At 41.2% G+C, this 25,425-nt stretch overlaps 1 protein-coding gene across 1 annotated transcript in view; it reads left to right on the top strand.

Annotated features, from left to right (window-relative positions):
- Positions 1 to 18,112: 18,112 nt before the first annotated feature.
- The window catches only part of ABCA10 (ATP binding cassette subfamily A member 10), a 76,690-nt gene continuing 69,377 nt past the window's right edge, over positions 18,113 to 25,425 (top strand). Inside the window, exons 1-5 of the mRNA XM_043585122.1 lie at positions 18,113 to 18,300; positions 19,618 to 19,764; positions 21,786 to 21,990; positions 24,065 to 24,229; positions 24,580 to 24,683. Coding sequence (XP_043441057.1) covers positions 19,669 to 19,764; positions 21,786 to 21,990; positions 24,065 to 24,229; positions 24,580 to 24,683 — 570 coding nt within the window. The 5' untranslated portion in view covers positions 18,113 to 18,300; positions 19,618 to 19,668. The remainder of the gene's footprint in view (positions 18,301 to 19,617; positions 19,765 to 21,785; positions 21,991 to 24,064; positions 24,230 to 24,579; positions 24,684 to 25,425) is intronic.

The raw sequence follows: 25,425 nt of genomic DNA, 5'->3' as shown, positions 1-25,425 counted from the left end.
AACTACATGATTAGGTTTGTTCCCCCACGTACATAAATAAATGCAGGATTCCAAAAAGTATCAACACAATAACTTGTAATTTTTTTTTCCACCATCTCTACACGTGTCTGCCCAGGGTTACACATTTACCAATAAAAGGGCTGTCTCAGGGCACCAAAGTTCACCTCTTGATAACTTGAAATTAAGATGTGGATGCTGGTTAGGTTACTCATTTAATGATTGGAACGGATAATGGGCTATCCATTTAGAAGTCAACTAAATGCTAGTATGAGCATAAAATCTGGATCTACCTTCAAAGAGTAAGCCGGCAACTGGCCAGGTGGCCCTTTGTTTATGTTCAGGCTTTGACCTTGAGTTTTCAACTGTGCCCTAAGTTTCAGGTTTTTGCAACCCAATATTTTTCTCTAAGATAAGATGTCACTTAAGTTTTATCGTTAGTTTTCTCTGAAATTCATAATAGGATTTTTCAAGTTCCATGTTGTGACTGTACTGTGCCCTTCTCAGAGACTAGCTAAATGAATCCCTCACTCGGGTTGCCATTTTATTTTCCCTTTTGGTTTGTAGTTCTTTACTAACAGCATGACATCATTATTTTGGATCCGTTTATCCAACTCTTACCTATTAATATGAAGTCTTTCACATAGTTGAAAGAGAAGATACTGAATGCTAATTCTCTTGTTTATGTATTGGCTAGTAATGTTTTTTCACCAAACTATTCTTCCTGTGTGATTATTACGTAGTTGATATTTTCTTTTTGTTGACTACAACCGACAAGGTTAAGTCATAAAATTACTTGGCCAGATTGTGCTGGGCTTGCTGAGAGGAGAAAGGGGCAGTGCCACACGGGAGCCATAGTACTTGGCCACGTAACCCACAGGAGCTAGGAGAGCGTACATTGGATTGGATTCTGAGGATACTTGATGGAGTGGTGCTGAATGAAAGTTAGATAAGAAAGACTACTTGGGAGCACTGTTGGGGCATGCAGCGTTTTTGACTCCCTGGCAAGAACCCCAGGCGGGGTGAACATGCTGCTAAGATAGCTCCAGAAACGTTAAAAAAAGCAGTGGCCCATACGATGTCACATATAAATGTTAAGAAGCTCTGGTACGTGATGGAAAAGGAGTGAAAAGATTCAGAAAACTGGGCATGCTTGAGTAGGTTTACGAGACTGAAGAACATGGTAGAGGGTGAAACTGAAAGCAACAGGGAATGTGCTGGTGAGGGGCACACCAACGTTGTTCTGAAGTTAGTGGAGGCTGTCCTGGGAGCTGATGGTCGGCCAGCAGTCACGACACTACTGGGCACCCAGGTGGCAATATCATGGCAAGTGTACATGGTATCTATCCCCCTAGATCTCCAGAGGGATCTGTGGCCATTAATCCAGGTAACTACACTGGAAAAGGGGGGGTGCTCAAATATTTTAAGGTGTATTGGCTACAAGATAGAAGTTGACACAGAGACCCAAAGCATCACGGCACTGTGGCATAGTTGGGAGGCACTGGAGGGCCAAGTAATCCATAACATCCTGGCCTAGATCCAGTTCATAGTCTCCTAATCTGTAGGTCCGTCTGGTGTTGATGTCTCTAGTCTCTGAATATATAATTGGATAGGAGAGCTGGCATAACTCACACATTTCCTTGGCTTGGATAAGAACTATTCTAATGCGTAGTGTTTGTTTCCTAAGTCTACCATGACAAAGTGCCACAAATTGAGATGTTTAAAACAACGGAAATTTATTCTCAACAGTTCTGGAGGCCAGAAGTCCACATTCAAGGTGTTGGTGGGGTTGATTCTCACTCTCCCTCTCTCTCTGCCCCTCGCTCACTCGCACTCTCTCTCAAAAATAAGTAAAAAGTGAAATAGGCATTCAGAATTTGATACTCTATCTGCAGACTTATTCTTAAGGTCTTTGTGCATATATGAAGTTTTCACTCCGTGCTATTTTGAGTTAATCTTTGATTTTGATTATTTTGTGATTTTTCTTAGTACGTGTTAAGGTGTTTATCTGCTATTCTTAGCCTACTTCTTAATAAGTTCCCAGTTTAGGACTTTATTTTAGGGGGCCATCCCTATTTTCAGGCCTACATTATGAATATTAGGTGAACATAGAAATCTATGAAGACAGAATGGCAGATCCTCATGTCAGTATAGCTTTGCTTACATTTTGAACTACAAGGTTAGAACTGTTAAAGTTCTATTTGACTTATGGCCATTAGAATCATATATATTGTTATATGTTGTATATATAAGATGCAAACCCAGGGTCTGGTCTTGACCCTCATGCAGTTGAAGATAAAAAGCCTATCCAGCAGACCACTGAGAGAAAAAAGATGAGAACTGAGTTGTATAAAAAGCCACCGAAAGTTTCTTGGTCATTTTAGTCTAACGGAAAGTGAATTTAGGTAACAATTTACAATTTAAACGCAGAGCTCTGAGCTGGGGAAGAATGAATCTCACGTTGGAAATGTGGCAATGCTGAGGGTTTTTTTTAATTCAAAACCATTTTATCTCAAACTTTACAATTCAGGTCCAGTCCCCCACCCCCACCCCCACCCACTCCCTCCCTCCAGAGGCCATGAAACACAGTTTCTAATCCCACCAGGTGTGCCTGCTGAGAGCAGCACAAAACAAGCTGCGAAATCCTGAACTGCTGAACCCCTCTGGCCGCCAGATGGCAGCAGGGGGCCGTGCCGAAGGGGAGTTTCCCCAGACCCAGTGCAATGGCCAAAGGACAGTCCAAGTTGGAGCCAGCAAGGCACTGGGAAGTCTGAGGCTGAACTCTCCTGAGGCCAGTGGTCATCCCTGTGCTGGTTCATTTGGGAAATAGTGAGGAGACCGCAGGACTCAAGATGTCTGAACAAAGAACAAGAAGTGAAAGGTGAGCTAGAGGACAGTCCTGGCCATTCGTCAAATGGAAGAAGGCAGAGCAGCCACAGGTTAGAAAGGACAGGAAGTGTGTGCTAGACAGAGACTGAGGCTGGATTGTAAAATCCCTCCTTTTGTTCCTTTTAAGGAGCCACAAAATACGAAATTTTTCAGGTACTCTCCAGAAGGTGGACAAGGAATCCTATGTTATCTCTTCTCTTGGAAGTAGATGTTATGGATAATTGGGAGGGAGATGGGCAGAGATGGTAAAAAGAAACTGCCAGAAAAGGTGTTTGGGGGTGTCATTGTTAATAAAGATACCCAGCCTCTAATCTGATTTTTGCCTCTTATTTTGTTTCAAATAGTAAAATTCACGATAGTCACCTATTTGAAAAAATTAAGCTTATTTTCCCCCCATATAAACAATTAAGAATTTCAATGATGATTCTCAGGTGGGAGAAAGCATCAACATGAGTCAAAACTAAAGTGTCATTTTATAGGAGAATTTTAAAAGTCAAACAACTCCTAGGGCATCTGGGTGGCTCAGTCGGTTAAGCGTCCGACTCTTGATTTCGGCTCAGGTCATGATCTCACGGTTCGTGGGTTCCAGCCCCACAGTCTCTGTGCTGATGGCAGATCCTGCTTGGGATTCTCTCCCTCCCTCTCTCTCTACCCCTCCCCCACTCATGTTCTCTCTCTCTCTCTCTCCCTCCCTCCCTCCCTCCCTCAGGATAAATAAATAAACTTAAAAAAAAAAGTAAAACAACTCCTGCTGTTAGAAGAGACTTGATAGGTTAAGAACTAAGCTTTAGAATTACTAATTGCTAACACGTATTGTGGGCTTACTGTGCAGGGCACCGTTCGGTTGTTCTGTGCATTTTTTTTATAGACCACTGGTTTTCTGATCAGCCATGCCAGAATCTGCTGGGCAGTGCAAATTCTCAGGTCATCCTGGATCTACCGAATCAGAAACTCCAAGAGTGGGGTCCAGCCATCTGTGCAATTAAGCAAACTCTCCAGGTGATCCTGACACTTGCACAAGTTTGAGTGTGTATTCACGGGTATTGGATATTGTATTTAATCCTTGCAGCAACCCTAAGAAATAAGGATCTTTATTTTCACCCTCCCCTTTATAGCTGCAGAATCTGAGGCCAGAGGTGTTAAATGATTTTCCCAACAACACTGACTTCCTAAGTAGCACAGATGGGATTTGAATCCGGGCCATGTGACTTCAGAAGTTGTGCTCCTGATGTCTTCCTTTCAGAAAGAATGGCGCTAAGCCTTTTGTAGGATCTGGCTTCTGCTCTAAGGCACTTACATTGAATGCACTGGTTAAAAGCAATGTCTGAGAGGGACACCTGGATGGCTCAGTTGGTTAAGTGTCGGACACTTGATTTCGGCTTAGGTCATGATCTCACGATCGTGAGATCAAGCCCCGCATCTAGCTCAGCACGGGGTGTGGAACCTGCTTGGGATTCTCTTCCTCTCTCTCTCTCTCTCTCTCTGTCCCTCCTCTGCTTGCCCACTTTCTCTCTCTTTCAAAGTAAAGAAATAAACAAAAATAAGTAAAGGCAATGTGTGTAATAGGTAGATCTCTCTGGATGTGCACACACCCCCCACACGCATGTGAGGGTGTGTGTTGCCAAAGGTGGCCGGTAGTGACTGAAGGTTTATTATTTGTCTTGTCTTCCTGCCAAGTCACTGGAGGATAACCCGTCAAAAGTGGTCAGTTGTGAAAAAAGCATAGAGACATGGGATTTTGCTTTAGCTAAACACCGGTTTTTCAAACTAAAATGGGTATCAGAATCACCTGATTTGAGAAGATCCTGAACTCAGTGAAGCCTGAGGGGTCTGCACAAAAGTTGTGAGTGGTCTAAGGAAGGAGGCAGTTCAGGAACAGACTTTGGAGGGTTTGGCACCTTTCCCTGAGGGGCTTCTGAAAATTAACCCTACCTGATTTCCTCTCTAAAGCTATTTAGTCATTTACACTAGAAAAGACAAATCGGTGAAGAGTGCATCATTAGAAGATTGACTTCTTGTGGCAAAGGAGTTTTACATTCTGAGATGTGTGTTATGTTGGGAGAAGGAGGCTGGTACATAGCAGAATGCCCCCGGACTGCCCTGATATTCAGCCACACACTTAGTGGTCAGTGATTAAAGTCAACATCTTCATTTCTTTTTAAATTCCTGTGTTGGCCCAAACACTAGGTTAGGAGTGTGGATCCAAGGTAAACAATAAAGTCTTGACTTAAAAGGGCTTCCAGTATATTAGAAGATAACAGAGAAATAGATGGGTTGTATTGGTTATCTATTGCCGTGTAACAAATCACCCCAAAACTTAGCATCTTAAAATCTCATACATTCAGCAACTCACAGTGTCTGTAGGCCAGGAGTCTGAGTGTAGCTTAGCTGTGTGCTTTTAAAATTAACGGCCAAACAGACAGGACAAAAGGCAATTTGGAGGAAAGGGAGACTGTAGAAGAAAATACGAGCTACAAAAGACTTAATTCAGCACCAGAAAAAGAAGCAGGGTGCTATAAAAGAGAACAGTCAGAGGATGAGCTTATATTAGAAACAAGTGGGTTTTATGCCAGGAATTCAACTTCAGAGAGTTGTAAAGATGGTTACAAAACCGATATTGTAAAACTCATTAGTAGCAGATAAATGTGTTGTTTAGAAAATTTTTTAAATTTATAGTTAGAATAAATAATAGTTCAGCAAAGTTCAAATTAACATGCAGAATTTATAGTGCTTCTGTATACAAGCAACAATTAAGTAGAAAATATATTTAAAAATAGATCCTATTAAGTTAGTAATGGAAATTCTATGCTATGGCCAAAAAAAAAAAAAAAATTTTACAAAAGACATGAAAGACATTTAAGGTAAAACATACACATTTTACTGAAGGATGTAGAAGGGACCCAGATAAACAGTTTCATCATGTTGGGGAGGGGGGAATTCAACATGATGAAGTTCTTTCTCTTAAAATTAAGCTACAAATGCAAAAATCAGATATTCTTGGTGGAGGAGGTCATCGGAAGGATGTGACGACCAGTTGACCTGCTGGCTGACCTCAGGCAATCAGAGGTTCCGCACACCCTCCTCCGTCCTTTGTATGTTCCTCCCCAAACTTTGTATGTTCCATCGGCTGCCCCCCTGCCCGAGTGGTCTTCAAGGATGCAGCCTTGAGAAAGCTATGTGTTGAGACCCTCTGGAGGGTGTCCACGTCAGAACCTCGTTAAGGCCTCTATATGAACGTTCAAGATTCTGGTAGCGGGTTCAGAGATCTGGTCTTGAGGCGCCCAGAACAAGCCTGGTAAGTAAGCTCTCTTCTTAATACTGCCTCCTGCCCATCTGGAGTGGCCTGCCTCTGTCTTCAGTCTCTCCTTGCCTTCCTTCTGTCCACCACACCAGTTTCAAATTTCACCTGGGAAGCTCCTGAGTTTGCAAACCAACAATTATTTCACATACGATTTTTCAAAATTTTAATAATTCATCTAGTGGAAGGTGTTCGAGGAGTTAGGGAAATGGGAACTTTCATATGGTGTCGGTTAAAAGCTGTATTTAAAAACTTTTGGATGGCAGGTTGATGATATGAATAAAGATAAAGCTGTACACACGTCATGACCAAGAAATCCCACATCCAGAGCAGTGTTCCTACATCTGAGAATTTTACTTCTTTTTTTTTCTTAAGTAGGCCCATGCCCAATGTGGGGCTTGAACTCACAATCCTCGGATCAAGAGTCTGATGCTCTACCAGCTGAAACAGCCAGGTGCCCTCAGGACCTTATACTCTATTAGTAAACTGACTTTGTATCATGCGCTCTTAATGTATGTGTTTCAATTTAATTTTTTAAAGACTTTTATTATTTTTTTTTAATTTTTTTTTTCAACGTTTATTTACTTTTTTGGGACAGAGAGAGACAGAGCATGAACGGGGGAGGGGCAGAGAGAGAGGGAGACACAGAATCGGAAACAGGCTCCAGGCTCTGAGCCATCAGCCCAGAGCCTGACGCGGGGCTCGAACTCCGGACCGCGAGATCGTGACCTGGCTGAAGTCGGACGCTTAACCGACTGCGCCACCCAGGCGCCCCTTAAAGCCTTTTAAAAAAACGTTTTAAGTTTATTTTTAAGAGAGAGAGAGAGTGAGTGGGGCAGGGGCAGAGAGAGCAGGGAAAGAGCATCTGAAGCAGGCTCTGTGCTGACAGCAGAGAGCCCAATGTGAGGCTCGAACTCACAAACTGTGAGATGATGACCTGAGCTGAAGGCAGATGCTTAACCGGCGGAGCCACCCAGGCGCTCTGTAAATTTAATTTTTTAAACTATCGACACTGTGTACATGTTTTATTGGGTTAATATTATTAAAATGTTCACAACAATAAACTATAAACTCCATAGGTTTAGATAAAGATGAAATCGTTCTTGTCAATTACAAATATGTGGTCACACTTTTTACCTTGTGATGTGGTATCTAAGAAGCTCATACTTAAAGTGCAATGTTCCTATTTTTCACCTGTTTGTGCATTATTAAAAAATTTTGCAATACACGTTTTATGGCTTTTTGTTTTGTTTTTGCAGAAATCCTTTTAAGTCATGTTGAGGCTAAATTGAGATAGTATAATGTGTAAAGCTATGTAATCGCCCAACCTTATGTGATTCAAATGCTGAGAAATGAACAGATAAATGGATCACCATCAATGCCTCAGCCTTGTAGGGCTTCCCCTCATATTTCAGAAACTTCGTGTAGGCTCCACGAGACATTTCCGATTTACAGGTATACTGATTAAAAGCACCATTTTCAATCCATATATCAAATATTAGTAAGTCAATATTTTTTGTGAAAAATAAATGCAAACAAGTTCTAATATTTTGTTACTTCACATTAATGCACTCTCTGGGATGTGCTGTCTGTACTCTGTTGACCATCACAGAAGGAGGCAGGTGCCAGGAAGTCATAACAGCCTGTTTATAAGAATGAAAAACCATGCAGCCTCAATGACCAACGCTAGGTAAGTTTTATTTGAAAAAATTTTTTAATGTTTGTTTATTTTTAAGAGAGTGAGACAGTGAGAAAGAGAGAGCGCACAAGCATGAGTAGGAGGGGTAGAGAGAGAGAGAGAGAGAGAGAGAGAATCCCAAGCAGGCTTTATGCTGTCAGCACAGAACCTGATGTGGGGCTTTGAACTCACCAACAGTGAGATCATGATCTGAGCTGAAATCAAGAGTCGGATACTTAACCAACTGAGCCACCCAGGTGCCCCACGAGGTAAGTTTTAAATTATTGTATTTTATTCATTTTTTTAAAAATTTTAAAAATTAATTAGATCACCATGGATCGACATGGATATATAAAATAAAAGTAAAATCAAGTAAAAAGGCAAGTTGAGGAATGACGTATACAGCATTATATTATTTTTGTAATTTAAACACCCATAAAATAATGGCATATTCTGTTTAGAAATTCATATATAACTCGTAAAGCAAAAATGAGTGGGAAAAGATGTGCTGGGCTGAAGGAACAGATTAAGATTAGGGAGTTTACTTTTTTTTTTTTTTTACAAAGGATACTTTAAATGTACATGTAATTTTTTTTCTTTAACTTAAACAGTTTTATTTTTTATTTTGTTTTAAAAAATAAATAAATAGGAGCGCCTGGATGGCTTAGTCAGTTAAGTGCCTGCCTCTTGATTTTGGCTCCGGTCGTGATTTCACAGTTCGTGGAATCGGCCCCTTGTTGGACTCTGTACTGACAGCGTGCAGCCTGCTTGGGATTGATTCTCTCTCTCTCCATCTCTCTCTGCTCCTCCCCCCTCAAAAATAAATAAATAAACTTAAAAAACAATCAATCGATCAATCAAGTAAATCAAATGTGACAAAATACTAACTTTTTAAGTTTGAGGAACATATATATGTATCTGGGATTTTGTTACATTCTGCTGTGTTATCCTATATGTTTAAGATATTTCATAATAAAGTAGAGGAGATAATAATGATGAAAGTAGAAACAAATGAGTGAAAATAAAATAACAGTTTCGATCATTAAAACTAAAGCTGTTCTTTTTGAAAAGATCAAACAAGACGGGGGGAAGATGGCGCCGTAGGAGGACGCTGGTCTCACCGCGTCCTGAGGATCACTTAGATTCCACCTACACCTGCCTAAATAACCCAGAAAACCGCCAGAAGACTAGCAGAACGGAGTCTCGGGAGCCAAGCGCAGGTGAGAGGCCCACGGAAGAGGGTAGGAAGGGCAGCGAGGCGGTGGCACTCCACGGACTGGCGGGAGGGAGCCAGGGTGGAAGGGGGGCCCGCTGGCCAAGCAGAGCCCCGAGTCTGGCTGGCAAAAGCGGACGGGCCGGATGGAGTGTGTTCTGACAGTGAGAGGGACTTAACATCTGGAAAGTTATAAGCTAACATCTCTGCTCAGAGAATGGGAGGGCTGGAGGACAAAGGGAGGGAGAGTTGTTGAGCCCCGGAGGACAGAGTGCAGCTTGGCGGGAAACAAAGGCACTCGCCAGCGCTATCTCCCTCGCCCATCCCCCAGCCAAAATCCCAAAGGGAACCAGTTCCTGCCAGGGAACTTGCTCACACCGCGCAAACACCCAACGCTGTGCTTCTGCAGATTCATCCCTCCGGGGGCGAGTCTGACTCCCTCCTGGTGCCGCAGGGCCCCTCCCGAAGCGGATCCCAGAAGGAGAAGTGAGCTGAGCCTGCCCCTCCCGCCCCTGTGCATCTTGCCGATCCACTCCAGCTAATACGCCAGATCCCCAGCACCACAAGCCTGGCAGTGTGCAAGTAGCCCAGACGGGCCTCGCCACCCCACAGTGAATCCCGCCCCTAGGAGAGGGGAAGAGAAGGCACACACCAGTCTGACTGTGGCCCCAGCGGTAGGTTGGGGGCAGACATCAGATCTGACTGCGACCCCGCCCACCAACGCAAGTTATTCAAGACAGCACAGGGGAAGTGCCCCACAGTTCTGCACCACTCCAGGGACTATCCAAAATGATGAAATGGAAGAATTCCCCTCAAAAAAACCTCCAGGAAATAATGACAGCTAATGAACTGATCAAAAACAATTTAAACAATATAACAGAAAGTGAATTTAGAATAATAGTCATAAAATTAATCTCTGGGCTTGAAAACAGTGTAAAGGACAGCAGAGAATCTGTTGCTACAGAGATCAAGGGACTAAGGAACAGCCAGGAGGAGCTAAAAAATGCTATTAATGAGCTGCAAAATAAAATGGAGACGATCACGGCTCGGATTGAAGAGGCAGAGGAGAGAATAGGTGAACTAGAAGGTAAAATTATGGAAAAAGAAGAAGCTGAGAAAAAGAGAAAAAAAATCCAGGAGTATGAGGGGAAAATTAGAGAACTAAGTGATGCACTAAAGAGAAATAATCTACGCATAATTGGTATTCCAGAGGAGGAAGAGAGAGGGAAAGGTGCTGAAGGTGTACTTGAAGAAATAATAGCTGAGAACTTCCCTGATCTGGGGAAGGAAAAAGGCATTGAAATCCAAGAGGCACAGAGAACTCCCTCCAGACATAACTTGAATCGATCTTCTGCACGACATATCATAGTGAAACTGGCAAAATACAAGGATAAAGAGAAAATTCTGAAAGCAGCTAGGGATAAACGTGCTCTAACATATAAAGGGAGACCTATAAGGCTCGTGACCAATCTCTCTACTGAAACTTGGCAGGCCAGAAAGGAATGGCAGGAGATCTTCAATGTGATGAACAGAAAAAAAATATGCAGCCAAGAATCCTTTATCCAGCAAGTCTGTCACTTAGAATAGAAGGAGAGATAAAGGTCTTCCCAAACAAACAAAAACTGAAGGAATTCGTCACCACTAAACCAGCCCTACAAGAGATCCTAAGGGGGATCCTGTGAGACAAAGTACCAGAAACATCGCTACAAGCATGAAACCTACAGACATCACAATGACTCTAAACCCATATCTTTCTATAATAACACTGAATGTAAATCTACTAAATGCACCAACCAAATGACATAGGGTATCAGAATGGATTAAAAAACAAGACCCATCTATTTGCTGTCTACAAGAGACTCATTTTAGACCTGAGGACACCTTCAGATTGAGAGTGAGGGGATGGAGAACTATTTATCATGCCACTGGAAGTCAAAAGAAAGCTGGAGTAGCCATACTTATATCAGACAAACTAGACTTTAAATTAAAGGCTATAACAGGAGATGAAGAAGGGCATTATATAATAATTACAGGGTCTATCCATCAGGAAGAGCTAACAATTATAAATGTCTATGTGCCGAATACAGGAGCCCTCAAATATATAAAACAATTACAAGCATAAGCAACCTTATTGATAAGAATGTGGTAATTGCAGGGGACTTTAGCACTCCACTTACAGAAATGGATAGATCATCTAGACACACGGTCAATAAAGAAACAAGGGCCCTGAATGATACATTGGATCAGATGGACTTGACAGATATATTTAGAACTCTGCATCCCAAAGCAACAGAATATACTTTCTTCTCGAGTGCACATGGAACATTCTCCAAGATAGATCACATACTGGATCACAAAACAGCTCTTCATAAGTATACAAGAATTGAGATCATACCATGCATACTTTCAGACCACAATGCTATGAAGCTTGAAATCAACCACAGGAAAAAGTCTGGAAAACCTCCAAAAGCATGGAGGTTAAATATTAAAGAAGAGTGGGTCAACCAGGCAATTAGAGAAGAAATTAAAAAATATATGGAAACAAACGAAAACGAAAATACAACAATCCAAACGCTTTGGGATGCAGCGAAGGCAGTCCTGAGAGGAAAATACATTGCAATCCAGGCCTATCTCAAGAAACAAGAAAAATCCCAAATACAAAATCTAACAGCACACCTAAAGGAAATAGAAGCAGTACAGCAAAGACAGCCTAAACCCAGCAGAAGAAGAGAAGTAATAAAGATCAGAGCAGAAATAAACAATATAGAATCTAAAAAACTGTAGAGCAGATCAACGAAACCAAGAGTTGTTTTTTTGAAAAAATAAACAAAATTGATAAACCTCTATCCAGGCTTCTCAAAAAGAAAAGGGAGATGACCCAAATAGATAAAATCATGAATGAGAATGGAATTATTACAACCAATCCCTCAGAGATACAAGCAATTACCAGGGAATACTATGAAAAATTATATGCCAACAAACTGGACAACCTGGAAGAAATGGACAAATTCCTAAACACCCACACTCTTCCAAAACTCAATCAGGAGGAAGTAGAAAGCTTGAACAGACCCATAACCAGCGAAGAAATTGAATCAGTTATCAAAAATCTCCCAACAAATAAGAGTCCAGGACCAGATGGCTTCCCAGGGGAGTTCTACCAGACGTTTAAAGCAGAGGTAATACCTATCCTTCTCAAGCTATTCCAAAAAATAGAAAGGGAAGGAAAACTTCCAGACTCATTCTATGAAGCCAGTATGACTTTGATTCCTAAACCAGACAGAGACCCAGTAAAAAAAGAGAACTACAGGCCAATATCCCTGATGAATATGGATGCACAAATTCTCAATAAGATACTAGCAAATCGAATTCAACAGTATATAAAAAGAATTATTCACCATGATCAAGTGGGATTCATTCCTGGGATGCAGGGCTGGTTCAACATTCACAAATCAATCAACGTGATACATCACATTAAGAAAAGAAAAGATAAGAACCATATGATCCTGTCAATCAATGCAGAAAAGGCATTTGACAAAATTCAACAACTTTCTTAATAAAAACCCTCAAGAAAGTCGAGATAGAAGAAACATACTTAAAGATCATAAAAGCCATTTATGAAAAGCCCACAGCTAACATGATCCTCAATGGGGAAAAACTGAGAGCTTTTTCCCTGAGATCAGGAACACGACAGGGATGTCCACTCTCACTGCTGTTGTTTAACATAGTGTTGAAAGTGCTAGCATCAGCAATCAGACAACAAAAGGAAATCAAAGGCATCAAAATTGGCAAAGATGAAGTTAAGCTTTCACTTTTTGCAGATGACATGATATTGTACATGGAAAATCCAATAGACTCCACCAAAAGTCTGCTAGAACTGATACACGAATTTAGCAAAGTTGCAGGATACAAAATCAATGTACAGAAATCAGTTGCATTCTTATACACTAATAATGAAGCAACAGAAAGACAAATAAAGAAACTGATCCCGTTCACAATTGCACCAAGAAGCATAAAATACCTGGGGATAAATCTAACCAAAGATGTAAAAGATCTATATGCTGAAAACTATAGAAAGCTTATGAAGGAAATTGAAGAAGATATAAAAAAATGGAAAAACATTCCGTGCTCATGGATTGGAAGAATAAATATTGTGAAATGTCAATACTACCCAAAGCTATCTACACATTCAATAGAATCCCAATCAAAATTGCACCAGCAATCTTCTCAAAACTAGAACAAGCAATCCTAAAATTCATATGGAATTTTGGAAGCGTGTGGCCCCGAATAGCCAAAGTAATTTTGAAGAAGAAGACCAAAGTAGAGGCATCACAATCCCAGACTTTAGCCTCTACTACAAAGCTGTAATCATCAAGACAGCATGGTATTGGCACAAAAACAGACACATAGACCAATGGAATAGAATAGAAACCCCAGAACTAGACCCACAAACGTATGGCCAACTAATCTTTGACAAAGCAGGAAGAACATCCAGTGGAAAAAAGACAGTCTCTTTAACAAATGGTGCTGGGAGAACTGGACAGCAACATGCAGAAGATTGAAACTAGACCACTTTCTCACACCATTCACAAAAATAAACTCAAAATGGATAAAGGACCTGAATGTGAGACAGGAAACCATCAAAACCCTAGAGGAGAAAGCAGGAAAAGACCTCTCTGACCTCAGCCGTAGCAATTTCTTACTTGACACATCCCCAAAGGCAAGGGAATTAAAAGCAAAACTGAACTACTGGGACCTTATGAAGATAAAAAGCTTCTGCACAGCAAAGGAAACAACCAACAAAACTAAAAGGCAACCAACGGAATGGGAAAAGATATTTGCAAGTGACATATCGGACAAAGGGCTAGTATCCAAAATCTATAAAGAGCTCACCAAACTCCACACCCGAAAAACAAATAACCCAGTGAAGAAATGGGCAGAAAACATGAATAGACACTTCTCTAAAGAAGACATCCGGATGGCCAACAGGCACATGAAAAGATGCTCAACGTCGCTCCTCATCAGGGAAATACAAATCAAAACCACACTCAGATATCACCTCACGCCAGTCAGAGTGGCCAAAATGAACAAATCAGGAGACTATAGATGCTGGAGAGGATGTGGAGAAATGGGAACCCTCTTGCACTGTTGGTGGGAATGCAAATTGGTGCAGCCGCTCTGGAAAACAGTGTGGAGGTTCCTCAGAAAATTAAAAATAGATCTACCCTATGACTCAGCAATAGCACTGCTAGGAATTTACCCAAAGGATACAGGAGTGCTGATGCATAGGGGCACTTGTACCCCGATGTTTATAGCAGCACTCTCAACAATAGCCAGATTATGGAAAGAGCCTAAATGTCCATCAACTGATGAATGGATAAAGAAATTGTGGTTTAGGGGCGCCTGGGTGGCGCAGTCGGTTAAGCGTCCGACTTCAGCCAGGTCACGATCTCGCGGTCCGTGAGTTCGAGCCCCGCGTCAGGCTCTGGGCTGATGGCTCAGAGCCTGGAGCCTGTTTCTGATTCTGTGTCTCCCTCTCTCTCTGCCCCTCCCCCGTTCATGCTCTGTCTCTCTCTGTCCCAAAAATAAATAAACGTTGAAAAAAAAAATTTAAAAAAAAAAAAAAAAAAGAAATTGTGGTTTATATACACAATGGAATACTACGTGGCAATGAGAAAGAATGAAATATGGTCCTTTGTAGCAACGTGGATGGAACTGGAGAGTGTTATGCTAAGTGAAATAAGCCATACAGAGAAAGACAGATACCATATGTGTTCACTCTTATGTGGTTCCTGAGAAACTTAACAGAAACCCATGGGGGAGGGGAAGGAAAAAAAAAAAAAAAGAGGTTAGAGTGGGAGAGAGCCAAAGCATAAGAGACTCTTAAAAACTGAGAACAAACTGAGGGTTGATGGGGGGTGGGAGGGAGGGGAGGGTGGGTGATGAGTATTGAGGAGGGCACCTTTTGGGATGAGCACTGGGTGTTGTATGGAAACCAATCTGACAATAAATTTCATATATTGAAAAAAAAGGAAAGAAAGAAAAGATCAAACAATAACAAGTCATATAATCCATATTAAGGAACAAGAGAGAAGGGAAATGAATTTTTAAAAATATAGGTACTTTTCTAAAGAAATTTGAATGACTATTCCTTATGCAAGAAATAACCCTGGGATGCACAATGGAAATTAAAAACCTAAACATTGACCAACCCACAAAAGAAGACAATTCAAGAAGCTAGCTTTTGGTGTAACCATAAAAGATGAATCTGAGAAGACAGCCAGTTCATCTCTCCAGCTCTACAGTTCAGGAAAAGAACGAAATTCAAGACAAAAATAATGCCCTTCCTAGAGATATACATAAGCCCCTAAGTGCCAGTAGGGCTGGGTGATTAAATTGATACTGATGGGGAAGGAGTGAGAGAGATACCACAACAAATGTTAACATTCTGGACTGTGTATCTAGTGAGAGATGAGAAGATCAAGGGAGCCAAGTATGTTAGGAAGATAAATAGATAGACTTGAGTTTCGACGCGTTGAAATGAAATACATCAAGTACAAGGAGGTCATGGGTAGAAACATAGATCTAAGATAAGGCTGAAAGGGTGGATATGTTTATTAAAGGAAAGGCCAAAACTTGAAGTACAAAGTGCCAAGGGACAGAAATATATTGGGGACTGTTGGAAAAAGGGCAGTCAGCGAAGAAAACAGTACATTGTCTCACAGAGTTCCTAGCACAGAGTCAACAGTGTCAAATGCTGCAGAAAAGTTAAAAAAAAAAAACAAAACAAAACAATGAGAGATTGTTATTGCATATAATGATGTCAAGATGTCAGAAGCCATTGGCAAGAGCTGATTTGAGAGCTGTTTCGTGGGAATGAATAGATGGCAAGGAAAACCGTAGAATGGCCATGAGATGTAAACATTGAGGGGCTGACTGTGTATCGCATACGTGGGTGTTATGGGTTAAATTGTATGCCTCCAAAAGATGTGTTGAAGTCCCAACCCCTGTGAATATGATTGCATTTGGAAAATAGAGTCTTCGAGGGTGTAATTAATATCATGATGGAGTAGGGTGGGCACTTAATCCAGTATGACCGGACGCCGTGTGTAAGAAATGGGGACAAAACAGACACAGGAAACCCCACGCGATAATGGAGTCAGGGAAGGTGTTAAATAGCAAAGCCAAGGGAACCACCAGGAGCTAGGAAGACGACACCTGATTTCAGATGTCCAGCCTCTGGAACTGTGAAAGAATAAATTTCTGTTGTTTTAACGCACCCAGTTTGTGATACCTTGTCACAGCGCCCCGAGAAACTAGTATCATGGGGATTTGGGCAGTGAATGTGAGATGAGCTAGTTTATGAAGTTTATTTGATTAGGTAGCTTAAGAAAGGAGGCAGTGGAAAATATTTCCCTGTATTTAATTATCAGGGGTGTCTTAAAAAAGGAGGGAGGACAGAAGATAACTATGTTAGAAGTCATAACATAAAGAGGGGGCTGGCTTTTAGAGTCGGTTATAGGACTAGGTTGAGAGACTGGGCGGTGGGATTGAGTTTAGCAAAGACTGCCCCACTTTCCTCTGGGACGTTCACAGGCAGTAGAGACAGCGAGAGGGAGGCTAGTATCCTGTGGTCTCTGAGTTTTCAGCAAAACGGTTAAGTTTACGTACTGAAAAGGCTAAAGTGCCGAAGTAGGGGCTGAGGACCCCAGGAGAAGCAGGAAGACAAAGAAGTAGATGAAAAGACCCGTGAAGTGTGTGAAGAGGGCCGGGTTGGTGCGTGGGCGCTTGCAAATCCAAGTTTGGAGGGATTGGGAGCTCAAAGAGGTACTACCCAAGCACGTATCAAGTGCAGAAGTTTGGAACAGAAAAGGTCCAGCCCCCATAATACATGTGGAACAGAGACCCAAGGATTTCATGTCACCTGCCAAGCTTACATTTTTTTTAATGTTTGTTTATTTTTGAGAGAGAGAGAGAGAGAGAGAGGCACAGTGTGAGGGGGGCAGGGGCAGAGAGGGAGGGAGGCACAGAATCTGGAACAGGCTCCAGGCTCTGAGCTGTCAGCACAGAGCCTGACGTGGGGGCCCGAACTCACGAACTGTGAGATCATGACCTGAGCCGAGGTCAAGGCTTAACCAAATGAGCCGCCCAGGCGCCCCCTCTGTCCTTGTCTCTCATGAATGGTTATTAACTCCTGTATACATCCCAGGAAATGTATCGATGACAGTAAAAAATCACGGACTGAGATTTTCAGGATTGATAAACAAGGATTATTTACAATCTGAGAATGTCCAATTTATGTGCAGCTGGAAAAAAAAAAGTAACTCAATCATTCAAGGTCCACCATCTTGCCTAAACTATTAAATTATGAAAACAGGTATTCGATGTTTCGATTAGCATAATTTTCATAGTGGTAGTTGAGAGTGAGGGGCCGGGGTCCAAACCCTGCTGTAGACTCACATGTTGGCTCTGCCTGTATTTGAACATCTGCAAATAACTTCCACCCTTAAGCCCCACTTTTCAAATCTGTAAAATGGTTGTAAATGTAATACTTCATACTTCATAGGTTTACTTTCAATAGTAAATAAGGAAATTTACTATTCACATACTTTCTAGCACATAGGAAACCAGTCAGTACAAGGAGCCATTCAGCTGAAGTGCAAAAGTTAAGTTTTAGGTGAAGACTCATCATGTGAATTATGCCGATTTCTGAGATGATCGTCCCTCGTCTACCCTCTATCTGCCCAACTTCTATTCTTTTTAATCTGCTCTTTTTTTGACTTGGGTGTCTAATTTTCAATCCTTAAAAGCTCATAGAGACTAACTCAGCACCGTGGGTTTTTCTTCCTTTTAGAATCTGATCATTTTTTGTGTGTGTGAATGCCAGAAAGAACAATAAACAAATACCACGTGCCATGCTTAGCCAACCATCCATAACTACATACTCCCCACTGAGTAACTGGGCAAGAAACACATGGGAGGAAAAAAAAAAAAACAACTTATGAAGTAAAAAACATTTGGCAGGATTTTTCCACATAGGCTGTGACCTGTTTTCAGAGGCCAAATGGAATAAAAACAGTTTTAAAACAGGCAAACATTTGCAGAAGAGCTTTTGAAGGATTCTTAGCTGTTCTTCTAGACAAAAAGAGAACAGTGGATCAGAGGTGCTTCTAAGCTCCTCACGCATTGTCCTGACAGTAAGTCAGATTACATTCCACTTTGCATAAGGTAAGTAAGGCGTAAAGTGTACATATAGCCAATGCCAAACATTTTGATTGACATTGTTCAAATTATTTTATTGTTCTGATATTTCTAAATTATTGTATGTTTTATATGGTAGACCTGATGAGTGATTTAATTTTTTAAACTCAGTTATATAGTGTTTTAGTATGATAGTAGAATGGGATAGAGACTCAGAAGTGTGTACGAATATAATTAATTTTCAGGGGGTCAGCTTCATACGTCTCTGGTTAGCCTTTTGAGAATTTGCTGAGTTTTACTTCTTGGGAGTGTGTTGGCATTAGGACAGGTTATTTTTCTCCGTGGCTTCTTTTTTCTTTTAAAATGTCCTTGTGGGTAGCTTATTGAGCTATTCAAACAGACCTCGAAGATAAATGTTTTGACTTAGAAACTTTCTCAAGTTACAATTTATAGATTATTTTGATATTTATAGCTTTACCTTTTCTTTCATCAAAAAAAAAAAACAAACAGAAACAGAGGAGGTTCTCTGAACGCTGTTATTATGTATAACATCAACATTTATTCAAATTAATTTAAACGACCAGAGTTCTGATACTGGCCAAATTCCAATCTCTGGAATTTCACATTGAAAATACAGAAGGATCCCTATTATACATCATGGTGATCTACAAATCAATTACTTCAGTAATATCCACTGACATGTTTTTGGTTTCCCTTTGTATTTGTCTTACATTCTTACTACATAAAAGAGGACTCATGAATTTAAGAGGAGAAATTAGCTCTTTGGGTTCTAAGAATGACTATCATTGTTATTTGACTTTGCTTTACTCAGTGGTTACCTAGATATTAAATAAGCATGCAAAAGTGTGCCATTCGATGTGCAGACTGCTGGTGGGCAATTCTCTGACCAAAAAAAAGAAAAGAAACGCAACCCCCCCCAAAAAAAAACCCACCAAAACTGGATATGGTTTTATTTATTCTTTTTTTTTTCTTTAAGTAAAGAGAAAAGTGTTTTTTGGATTCTAAACATCGCTAACATCCTATTCCCTGATATACTTTAGATTGTTGTAATGTTGAGATTTGGCAGAAAAAAGTTACTTTTGAGACAAGAGAGGAAAGACCTCCTATACTGCCACCATCATCACTCATTGCCATGAGAGCCTGGAGAGAAATACTTAACCGCTGACAAGATAATTTACGTTTGTTAATACTTAAACCAAAAACCTACTGAATGTTTTTCTGCAGAGTCAAATAAGGCATCAAGTTAATGCACTTGAAGCTATGTTTTCAAAGTGGTCAGCTTTTCTGTAATTGGGGTTATTTTGTTTTTTTTTTTTCTTCTAGTTACTGCTGTGCAATATTTACTTCACCCTCTCTTTCCATGAACAGAAGAAAATGATTAAAAAAAAGATAAGCGTGTATCAACAAACTCAGGCCCTTTTATACAAGAATTTCCTTAAAAAGTGGAGAATGAAAAAAGAGAGCTTATCGGTATGGGTCACAATGTCTATTTTCCCATATTTAGTGAACGAAAACCATCATTTAGTATTATGCTGTTTGTGTTGCTTTTTTATGTTCACATTCCACAGGCTAGTTGATTTGGAGTTCTAAATAAAACATTTTGCAAATATTGCAGAATAAGATACAAGATATATTGCAGAAAAGGATAATACTTATGGTGAATTGATGAGATTTAACTGAAGGACTCAGATGATAGCTCCTGAAAAACAAAGTAATGTTTCATTTACTTTGATTTACTTCATTACTTTGATTTATGTTTCTGATTTACTTTGAGCCAACTTCAGTGTTAGGGGGAAAAAAATGAAACAAGTTAGGCAAAATGAGATAGATTTTAAATGAGTAAACCATTGTACTCTATGGGGATGTTTGGATTAAGATTCTATTAATTAGGAGGGCTGAGCGAAAAAAATCTATGAGGAAAAATTAGGGAACCCTTTTGGGATCTTTTCAAGACTATGCTTTTTGTAAACACAGAGTGGTTTCAGGGAGCAGCCAGATTGATCTCTGTCAGTATCTTTGCATTCTGTTGAGTTCCTCGCATAAGGGCATAGACATTAGGGTGAAGACATTTGCTAAATGTTACCTTGAGATGTATCTGGGGCTGCCTTGGCCACAACTGAGGCTGTATTCTGTTTTTTTTTTTTTTTTTTTTTTCAACATTTATTTATTTTTGGGACAGAGAGAGACAGAGCATGAACGGGGGAGGGGCAGAGAGAGAGGGAGACACAGAATCGGAAACAGGCTCCAGGCTCTGAGCCATCAGCCCAGAGCCCGACGCGGGGCTCGAACTCACGGACCGTGAGATCGTGACCTGGCTGAAGTCGGACGCTTAACCGACTGCGCCACCCAGGCGCCCCTGTATTCTGTTTAAAAATAGCAAATAACATTTCACCGGGAGTTGGCAGAGTTCAGATTGTTGTTTGCTTTCTCTGTGAGAGCTCTTGAAACAATTCAGTTCTAATATTTCAGCTGCTGTATCGATGAAGGGTACATTTTTGATAATGGCGTCACCAGAATTTTAAAGGCAACTTATCAAAAATGTTTTAAATTTCAAGATATAGAAATAAAGCCACATCCTATCCTATTGACCCACGACCCAGAGTTGACGAGGGTTGACCTCTTGCCATCTTTGCCTTCTTTATCTTTGTGTCTCTCCTCTTCAAGATATGGGGCGCCTGGATGGCTCAGTGGTTTGGGCTTCTGACTTCGGCTCAGGTCATATACTCTCACGGTCTGTGAGTTCGGGCCCTGCATTGAGCTCTGTGCTGACAGCTCAGAGCCTGGAGCCTGTTTCGGATTCTGTGTCTCCCTCTCTCTCTGTCCCTCCCCAGCTTGTGCTCTCTCTCTCTCTCTCTCAAAAAATAATAAATAAACATTTAAAAAATACTTCAGCTAGAACCTACAAGAATTAAAAACCTATTCTACATAACCACTAATACGCTTCACAAAATTAGCCAAAATTGCATACGATCATCTCAAGTTCAATTTTCTAAAATTTCCTGAAAAACTTTTACAGTTGGTTTCGATAAGCCAGGAATCAATAAGACCATCTCATACCTTGTTGAATATTCATGTTCTGCATCTATCTGATTGCCACTCATGCTGTCATTTAATTCATTCCTTTGCCTTCTATGTTTCTTTAAACAGAAAATTAGGTTGAAAGATGGGATTACCTTCAGGTTGAACATTTTTGGCAGGAATATCTCATATGTGATGCTACGCACTTATATTGCATCACATATGAGGGCATACACTCAATAGTGGCTGACTACTGGGGATGCTGTGTTAGTGGGTTAAGATCAATGGGCGTGTTTGATATGATTTCAAAGTTGTGTATTTTTGAAATTGGTATTTGGGGAAGGCAAAAGTCGGAGAGAGAAATGAAACTTAATGCTCAATGATAGTACTTTCTGTCCTCAAATGTGTCTGCATGTTTCTTGATATCTGGACCACATCATAACTTGACTCGTTTTTTCTTTTGTGTACTGGAGGAATGGACAATAACATTGCTTCTTGGGCTATATTTTTGCATCTTTTCGGGACTCTTCAGAGCAACCCATCTTCCTGAACAGCCTCCTCATGTCCTGGGACGTGTGGATGAATTTAATGACTCTGATCTGGTGGTGGCATATACCCCAGTCACTAACATGACACAGAAGATAATCGATAAGATGTCTTCGGCTTCATTTATGAAAGGTGTGTTGCCCAATGTTTCATTGTTATGCAATCTGCACATGTTTAACTTGAAGTTTATTGTGCAAATTGAGTTTATTTGCCTAGCCTATGGGTCAGTATTTCTCAACTGGGGCGAGGACCTTTATTCTATATGCCACGTGGGGGTTGGTGTAGGGTTACAGGTGAGGGTAGGTGGGTGAGAAGTGACATCGGCTTCACCTGGGGTTTTGCAAATCACACACACTCCCTTCAGCCCTCTCATCCTTGAAATCTGTGCTGTTGTGGGTCATCATTAGTATATGTTCTGTACTCCAAAGAGTAAGGTGGGAATAGGAAAACAAGTTTGAACCATATTCTAGATGATTTCGCTTTTTACCCCCGACCACTTTCTTCCGTTTTTTTGTGATTCTTCATGGCAGCTTCTGGATCTCTGACTTCTGCCTGTCTCCCTTACCCACATCGGCCATGTGCTCTGACTGAACAGGGTTCATTCTACCCTGATCTGGTTTTGCATGCCTCCCCTATTTGGTCATTTACCACATCTCTTTTTAACTTGGGAAGCATTTCCAAAAGCCACAGGGATTAGTCTCCCCGCCTGCACAGTGTAGGCTCTTTGCTGCCTTTTTAAAAAATGTTTATTTACTTATTTTGAGACAGAGTGTATGAGTTGGGAGGGGCAAAGAGAGAGGGAGAGAGAGAGAATCCCAAGCAGACTCCCCCACTGTCACGGGGCTCGATCTCACAAACTGCAAGATCATGACCTGAACCAAAATTCAGAGTCAGGCACTTAACTGACTGAGCCACCCAGGCGCCCCAGCTCTCTGCTGCTTTTAGTCCTTGGAGTCTCATGGCCCAGTGGGTCCATCTATCCTTTTCTAATAGAAGCCCCCAATTCAGCTGTCGTGCCAGCCTGTTCCAGTCATAGCTCCTCTCATGACACCTCATTCTGCATTTGTCTGACTTGTGCTGTTCAGCCCAAATACTCATGTTTGGGCCTTGACATTATTTGTATACCTCTAGAGAAAAGCAGTGAAATTAGCATTGTCCTCATAAAAATTCCACAGCCTTGGGGTACCTGCCTGGGTGGCTCAGTCAGTTAAGAGTCCGACCTTGGATCAGGTCATGACCTCGCAGTTCGTGAGTTCGAGCCCCGCGTGGGGCTCTGTGCCGACAGCTCAGAGCCTGGAACCTGTTTCGGATTCTGTGTCTCCCTCTCTCTCTGTCCCTCCCCTGCACTCATTCTGTCTCTCTCTCTCTCTCTCAAAGGTAAATAAACATTAAAAAAAAATTGTTTTAATTTCACAGCCTTGCTTCATGTTTGGAAAGATGAGTTTTGAAAGATATAGCTACACTATGAAATTGAGTATGTCCTCCTCTTCATGCAGACATCATCCTGAGGGAGCTCTAAGTACTGTGTTAAAATTAGTAAAAATTTTAGAACATAATACACGAAAGTATAAAAAAGTATTTAAAAAGGAGATCATAAATTGGACATCAGAGGTTTCCAAAGTTTCCACTAGTAATGGATTAATTATCCACTTATTGGATGGATTACTTCTACAGATTATAAACTCATCCTTTATGAACGTTGTGAGCTTAATTCTTAAAAACTGTTCTTGACTCCAAAGAACCTGTAGGTGGACTGTAACTACTGGTTTTTACTTTTTTTTTTTAATTTTTTTTTCAACATTTATTTTTTATTTTTTGGGACAGAGAGAGACAGAGCATGAACGGGGGAGGGGCAGAGAGAGAGGGAGACACAGCATCAGAAACAGGCTCCAGGCTCCGAGCCATCAGCCCAGAGCCCGACGCGGGGCTCGAACTCACGGACCGCGAGATCGTGACCTGGCTGAAGTCGGACGCTTAACCGACTGCGCCACCCAGGCGCCCCTGTAACTACTGGTTTTTAAAAGACATTATGGCATTTACCTCTTCTCACGTATTTACAGAGCGTAAAACAATAGGAAAGACTTTCAGTAGCTACTTTGCACCTACTCAGGGATGGTATGTGACGCCTAATAAACAATTACAACTTGGTTTTGTGTTCTCTAGTGCCGAGCTGATATGATTCTTTATATTTTTTCATACGTGGCAGGAAGAAAAACCATTGGGGTTGCTGATAAAGAAATGATGGATACGGTACTTTTAGAAAGCCATCATGAAATGGTGGGAATTGTGTTTAACGATACTTTTTCATATCAGCTGAAGTTGAATTGGGCATATGGACTTTCAATTGCAGAAGAACACTCTGAATACTCAGGTAACTATAGAAGAATTAGACAATCTGTCTTGCAACTTCATCAAATCCCCAGTTGGTAACGAATGATAGAAACATTGATCAAATAAAAAAAAAAAAGTAATGTACTTTTTATTCCTGCACTTAGTGATCAGTCTTTCCTGTAAGAGGAGTCCAATGATTGTGGCCACCGTGCACTAATACACTTCTTTCTGCCAGTTTTGCAGAAATGCTTTAAACATGCTCTAGACTGTATATCCATGGGCTCCGAGCGGGCCTGTAGAGACTTCACTCTAGAGCCAAAGTGAAAGGTCTTAATCCGCATGGATTGATGGCATTGCCCAATGACGGCGTGTTTTTGTCTTTCCTTCAAGAACACTGTTGGGATATGCATGATGGCATTTTTTGTTACGTGACAAGATACTGGCAAAATGGGTTTGTGGCTTTTCAAACGGCGATTAATGCTGCAATTATAGAAGTAAGTGCCAAACTTAAGCGATCTGCTTTATATCTTCGGTATTTTCTATGTGCTTTATGTCTTCAGTATATCTTCAGTATTTCCCTATCTTCTTCTGCCTCACCCCCACACTCTGAGGGGATTGTTCTCTGCTTCTTATTCCCAGAGAAAAAGAAGCTGACGGATGGGAATATCCCCAACTTGCCGACGCAAAGCCTGTTCAACTACAGACCCGCTACTCGCGACACCCATCCTCTTCCTTCTACCTCCTCAATTCACAGGCTGAATCCTGTTCCTTCCAACATTACCAGGAAGGTTGCTCGATGGGTTTTCCCTTCTGTCTCCTCTTTCTTCAACTTCCCCCTTTCCTCTAGAGTCTTCTCTTTGGGATCTAAAGTTATTAATTTCGGGGCGCCTGGGTGGCGCAGTCGGTTAAGCGTCCGACTTCAGCCAGGTCACGATCTCGCGGTCCGGGAGTTCGAGCCCCGCGTCGGGCTCTGGGCTGACGGCTCGGAGCCTGGAGCCTGTTTCCGATTCTGTGTCTCCCTCTCTCTCTGCCCCTCCACCGTTCACGCTCTGTCTCTCTCTGTCCCAAGGATAAATAAACGTTGAAAAAAAAAATTTTTAATTATTAATTTCTCCACATATTATCGGGACCTTTCCTTATTTCCTCCTCAGGCAAGTACTCTCCAGCTCCCTCCTCTTAACAGCTAAGTTTCTTGAAAGAGTTGTCTTCACGTAGGCCCCACTCAACTCAGAATGA

Source organism: Prionailurus bengalensis, chromosome E1, assembly GCF_016509475.1.
Source record: "Prionailurus bengalensis isolate Pbe53 chromosome E1, Fcat_Pben_1.1_paternal_pri, whole genome shotgun sequence".
Lineage (NCBI taxonomy): Eukaryota > Metazoa > Chordata > Mammalia > Carnivora > Felidae > Prionailurus > Prionailurus bengalensis.
Note: the sequence above shows the minus strand (reverse complement) of the source record. Positions and strands in the feature narration are given on the sequence as shown.